Source organism: Egretta garzetta, unplaced genomic scaffold, assembly GCF_000687185.1.
Source record: "Egretta garzetta isolate BGI_Z169 unplaced genomic scaffold, ASM68718v1 scaffold187, whole genome shotgun sequence".
In the NCBI taxonomy this organism is placed as follows: Eukaryota; Metazoa; Chordata; class Aves; order Pelecaniformes; family Ardeidae; genus Egretta; species Egretta garzetta.
This window is the reverse complement of record NW_009260342.1, coordinates 699,964-706,184: the sequence shown is the minus strand read 5'-3', so window position 1 is coordinate 706,184 and position 6,221 is coordinate 699,964. Positions and strand designations below refer to the sequence as shown.

At 39.6% G+C, this 6,221-nt stretch overlaps 1 protein-coding gene across 1 annotated transcript in view; it reads right to left on the bottom strand.

Annotated features, from left to right (window-relative positions):
* Positions 1 to 6: 6 nt before the first annotated feature.
* Positions 7 to 6,221, bottom strand: part of LOC118452691 (rab GTPase-activating protein 1-like) — a 15,024-nt gene continuing 8,809 nt past the window's right edge. The window contains exons 3-6 of the mRNA XM_035898068.1: positions 5,593 to 5,676; positions 5,019 to 5,090; positions 3,449 to 3,646; positions 7 to 3,081 (exon numbers count right to left, since the gene is read on the bottom strand). Of these exons, the coding sequence (XP_035753961.1) occupies positions 2,926 to 3,081; positions 3,449 to 3,646; positions 5,019 to 5,090; positions 5,593 to 5,676 (510 nt within the window). The 3' untranslated portion in view covers positions 7 to 2,925. The remainder of the gene's footprint in view (positions 3,082 to 3,448; positions 3,647 to 5,018; positions 5,091 to 5,592; positions 5,677 to 6,221) is intronic.

Here is a 6,221-nt window from a genome sequence, read left to right as displayed (position 1 = left end):
TCGGTCTGGGATACGTGTGCGCATAGCTCTGTCACACGCTGCTGAAAGGGCTAATTAAAACCCAGCTTGGTTTTCTCACGGGAAGCTGAGTTTCCCAGTAGCACGCATAGTCACAGCAGGTGGAATTTTAGTCTGCCTGTTTTAATCCTGCAGCCCTGCTCCTTCCCTTGTTTCCGAATGTAACTATGCTTATTCATCAAGCTAACGCCATAGGGCTATTTCCTTATTCTTTCAGTAGTTTTGAGAAGACACAGTTTTCACATAAACATGCCAAATGCCACTGCTACAAACGCCACCCTGGCTCTACAGATGGAAGGTGAAAATAGTTTACTGCCCTTACATCGTTGCCAAGAGTGATAACGCAGCCATTGCCTTCTGAAACTTTTTTTGCTGATGTAAGCCAGCTTCCATCCTACAACGTTTTGAAATAATCGTGGCTGGCAGGTAACAAACACATTTTTGTCACAGAAACTCAACTTCCAAAGTCAGAGAGCTGCTACACTGCGAAAGATGATGTTGTGTCAAAGCCAGTTCCATGAAACACGGTGAGTGTATTTAACAGTTCTTTTTTGATGAACTGGGGAAGTCCCGCTCCCACGATCCGCTTGCACTCATTGGACCCTTTGAGATGACTTAACTCATTAACTTGGCGAAAAACTAAGGGGAGGGAGGAGAATATGCCCACATCTTTTGTTGCTGTTGTTTTTAATCATCTCCAGTAAGTGCCATAACAAGGACAAGGGACACAACTGCACAAAGGGGAGTTGGGAGGGGTGAGATCTTTGAGCAGCAGCGAGATGTTACGTTAATTCAGCTGCTCAGGGAATCACAGTCTTAACCTTTTTTTTTTAATTGTTATTATTACTGCAATTTTCCAATCAAGGGTTTAAAGTATGATTTAAGATAAGTGAAATGACAAATTCGGACACTTGTCAAACCATCAGTGCCACTCATTGGCACAGGAATCTCAAATGTAACAATCAGGTGTGCACCAAGTATTCTTAAATGTCACTTCAAATTTATTACCGAGTTCGAGTGTGAAGCGGAACTGGTAAGTGAATGACTAACGCTAGGTTCAGACAGTCATGAGAATGGAAACATTTATGCAAATATTATCAGCAAGAATGTGACCAGGGAAAAAGATCTTTGTTAATATTTGCAGAAGCAATTCCTCCTGCTTTTCCCCCCCCCTTTTTCTCACTGTTTGAATATTTCCAGATAATCACTGTTCTTGCAGGTACATTTTAAAATATTAACATTTTTTAACCTCTTAATCTTAGAAGAGAGAATTTCGTTGCAGGACGGTTGCATCAGGATAGTGATTGTAGTTTGATCTCCACTTCGAACAGCCGACTGCCTTTCAGAACCATTCCTTTGGCACAGGTAACATTTAATTTTACTACCCTGTTTACAATAATTCACAATTATGCTTGACAACAAAGCACAAGATGGGTATCATTAAATTTTATTGTACAAAACTGACAAGATATGGCATTCCTTGGAATTAAAAAAAAGAAAGATCAAAACAGAACTAATGTCCCTGCAACAGTTTTGTGAATGGAACAATTAATACACAACCTTCAGTCCAGCAATGATATTTACCTGCAAGACCATCTTTAGACATGACAGGTATAATTAAAAAAATATTCCATTAGTTCAAGCAATAGTTTAATTTTCCATGAAATAAGTATTTCTATAAATACTTTATGTTCAGTCAAAACAAATGCTTTTGAATTTTCTTACCTTAAGAGATATAAAACAACCAGACAGGTTTGGGAATCATCAGAGAAGTCTAGCCCACGGGGAAGTCTCGGTTTTGTATTCCACTTGAAAATGTTTGGTTTTATAAAAATAAGTAATACCAACGTAGCGATTCCTAACCAAATACTTCTAGCAAACGTATCTTGCTTCTGTGATGTTTTATTCACCAGTGCAGCACAAGCCTTTTGGGGTTTTTATTTGATAACCTCATTTCTGTGTCAAATTCAGAATTTGAATATAGACCCAGGGAAAGGTTTTCATTATTTTTATTCATAAAACCTACCCTTTATTGCACAGGATTCGCAAAAGGTCAAAACTATGCAAGGTCCTTACTCTGCTTCTCAGCAAAAACAACAGATGAATGTTGAACAGTTTTCCCTTTATCCCAGCGGAAGGAATTGTTTCTTGGAATCCTTAGTATAAACATGAAATAAAAAAGGGAACTAGATAACTTTATGTTAAATTCCAGTTCAGCTGTAAATGGCCTTTAAACAATAGTGCTACAAAGAACTGCACTACTTGCATTTCTGAAGAAAAAACAATCAAAACTAAGAAATTATCAGGGAAGCTCATAAACAACTGTGCCAAGAGAGCACAAGACTACCTTTGCTATGGCCTAAGCTTTACAAAAAGTGCTTCTCTGCAGGACGCAGTCACTGCGATAAACTTCTGAGATGGTCCCAGGGCGTAAGTTATCCTAGATGCCGGCGCACACACACTAGTACTTACTACACTGTGCTTTCTACGAAGAGATTATGCTTCAGTACTTTACGTTTTCCATTCTCTCTCTTCCTCCAGAAGAAGAAAAAACCTTCTATGCAAGATAAAAATAATTTTGAATAATTAGTCATGTATTAAAGACCTAGTTTTGAAGTATTTATTTAACATCTAGTCATATAAAATAAAGTGTAAAAGTATGAAGGTATCAGAACGTGGCTTTCAGCAAGGCAGTTTGGGAAGTAAGAATTCAACATAAAACAGGAATATTTTTTTTTCCCCTTTTGAAAAGGGTCACATCAGAATGAATGAAAAACATCGAAGAATTTCACTTCAAGCCTGCACTCCTGCCTTTTGTCCTTTCCCCAAGAGGAGAGACCACTGGAAGAATCCTCCAGGGTTTCAGTTGTGTTGTTCTTTGTGCTCTTGTATTGGGTCTGGCTGGAACTATGTACTGCCCTCTTTGGGAGGCAGGGGCGGCTGAGGCTGCTGGGGTGGCTGTGTGCCTGTGGCCGTTTTGATAGAGTTCAGGGTTTTGCTAAACCAAGAGTTTTTGGCAGCTTGGATTTCATTCATAAGGGCTCCTCTCTGGTGCTCCAGCTCCTAAGAAAGCAGAATAGTCAGAATTGATCAAAAAACAATTAATTAACAAAAAAGCATCCTCAAACTCAGTCCCTGCAATCCAGCACTTTCCTTGCAACCTCCCAGGCACTGGGGAGAGAAGACAGATTGAAATTGTGGAAGCAGCAGCAGATATTTAAATACACAAATGAAAACCGCTTTTCTTTTTTTTTTTTTCTTTTTTTTTTTTTTTTTTTAAAGACAGAAAATTGTTCTGGAAGTTCACAGGTACACAGTGGTACAGCTACATGCTCCTTTTTGGACTAATTTTTTGCATGATTCAGAATTATTTTGGACTGAGCACAACAGGCTTAAGGAGACTGCCTTGCTGCACTTGGATTCCACATACCTGAATTTTGCACTTGGCTTCCACCAGCTGCAGTTTGGTCTGTGCAAGTTCCAGCTCCATCTCTCTCAGCTGCTTCTTCAGTGCATCCTTCTCATCATCTGTTTCTATGCCTTTATTCTCCGTGCTTACAGCAGGCAGCTTCAGTGCCCCCTCCTTGCTGAAAATCTCACTGCAGTGTTTGCAGGCCATCACTTTACCCTGAAATACCCAGAAAGCTCATTTTTAATCCATGTTTCCGGAGTTGTTGTGCTTCCTGGAAGAGCCATTTTTATGTTAGACTGCCTTTCTGTCGGTAGTACTTGAACTAGTACTGCAGTTTTCATAGTTGACATGAAAAGAATTTGAGAAGTCCATGAACAATTGCCAGGGTATATTAACCAGTATAAAACTCTACTTAGCATGCTCTAAGCACAGAGACTTTGCTCCTAGATTAGAATTACTCAAGCCTTCTTGCTACCAAAGCTTTGTAATATTTTGCAGTATTTACGCCAGCACAATTCAGAAGAGTAAATTACACTCTAGGGACTTTTTGTCTTCCATGAAAGCACTTGACCAAATTAATACAGATTTTGATGTTTTAAAGAGCACCAGGTAGCTTTTCCGTATTTCCAGAAGCAAGCAAGCAGCCTGTGCTCCACTACAAGGGCCAATACTGTCAAGCTGGTGCTTGCTCGGCATCACAGGGGATGGTCCTTTCCTGCCAGCGATGCCTGACACACAGCAGTAAGGTTCTTGTGCTACCTGGAGAGGTGAACCAGTTACTCATGGCTGAAGACGTAGCACAGCTGGCCTGGCTTGCACAAACTAAAACGGGATATTGAGTTATTTCAGCAGACTATAGGAACATCAATCCTAGAATTATTTTTTATATCAATAGCATTAAAAAGTCAGTAAAAAGCAACAAAGCAGCTTCAGCTTGAGTACTAAAGAAACAACTAGAAGCTATAGCAGAGGAAAAACAATTCTGCCTACTCAGTAGTGACAAAGCAGAGGGATGGAATTATTCCTTGATCAGGCAACATTTTCCTCTAGTGCAGGTGTTCCTGGTAAGGGGGTTTAGAGAAGGGAGAGCAACTGCCATGGAAACTCTGGGGAGGGCCTGAGCTGTGCCAATTACTTAAACCAACTCTGCTTAAATTACAGAAACCCAAATATAAACAGTGTCCAATTTGGTCAATTCCAACCCTTCCAATGTGCATACTAGAGAAGCAGCACCTTTTCTCTTCTAGAGTGCCTTTTTTTTCCCCCTCCAATTAAAACATCCAAGTAAATACTGTCTCTCTACATTTTTTGCCAAAAATATACATTTCAACAGGAAAAAGAAATGCCAAGTACTATATGCACTTCAGTTTGAGCGTGCCACCTTGCCTGATACAAGATAAAGAACCATGAAAGGAAATAAACCCTTTCATTGTTTACATCTGATGAAAAATGCATGTGGGGCCACCAGTGCAGCTGGATGGACACCGCTGTTGTTACATTAAGCTTCAATTCACATTTTGTTCTGTATCCCTGGCATTTAGCAATACTTGCGTTAGAAACATCCCACATGTGGAGGCATCGTTCTCACCTTCACAACTTCCAGTTCATCTTTACTGGCTGCTTGTTGTTTTTCCAGCCTGGTACTCAGCTGGGAACAAATCTGGAGCAGAAAAAGGCATCTCTTAGCTTAAGTTGACTATACTAAAATATAACCCGTGCTTTTTAACAATGATTTTTGTTAGAGCCAACATTTCTTAAATGCCACCTCACTCAGGTATATGCATTCCCCCTTTAACAAATCCACTGCTGCTGATAACGAGACTTAAAAAAAAATGGCAGTATTCAATACAGAACCAGAACATGGAGACCAGAACATTTTATGGATGAATTGGTTTACAATGTTTATACTGCATTATGTCACAAGATAAAGAAGCATTCACCTACAATATTAAAATTAGCTGAAAGACAGGTTATTCCTGATTCCCTAAATTAGGAGGCTGTTAGGAAAACCATAAAAAGATTTATGACAAATTACAATACTTGCTCTCCGAAAGCCCGAAATAAGTGTATCTTATTTAAAGGATGAGATCTGCAACTCTGAAAATTCAGCTCTTGGAACAGGTTGAAAGAAGAAATATGAGAAAGCGTCTCTAGAACAGTACCTGTTTATACTCTGCAATAATGGCTGTGGTCTTCTTGATCTCAGATTCTGCCTTCTCTAACTGCTTCCTGAAGACTTCCTTCAGCTAGGAATCGAAGGAGAGAAGTTACACAGTACACTGAAAGAAGTTATCAAAATGCACCACCAGGTTGTTCTCTCCAAGTCTTGCTGTGTTTACAACAATTCTACAGCTTCTTCTTACCAAATTCCAGTTCTTCAGACAAATGTCTGATTTACTCAGCATACAAATACCTATGATACTCAGTTATAACCAAAAAGTTTATACTGTGATACACTGTATCCCTGCTTACAGAATTCTCCTGCAGGGTAATTCTCTTTCTCTGCGTTAAATGGTGGTACAGCATGGTCCACAGAACACAAAACAAGAGCATAACTATTAAGAGGGTTTTACTGTTTTGTTTTTCTGCACACTGTCACAGCAGGTTTGGGCAGACAGATTATTTTTTTGTTTGGAGATGGAACAGGAAGAAGAATCTCTCAGCACTGTAACTCTCATCTCCGTAACAGGAGAAAAAAACCCTGTTTTGGTCTGTGACGCTTCATTAAAATACAGCTAACTCATTCCTCTACCGTTCGGAACCACTAAATTTTGAGAGCCCTTTCAGCAGG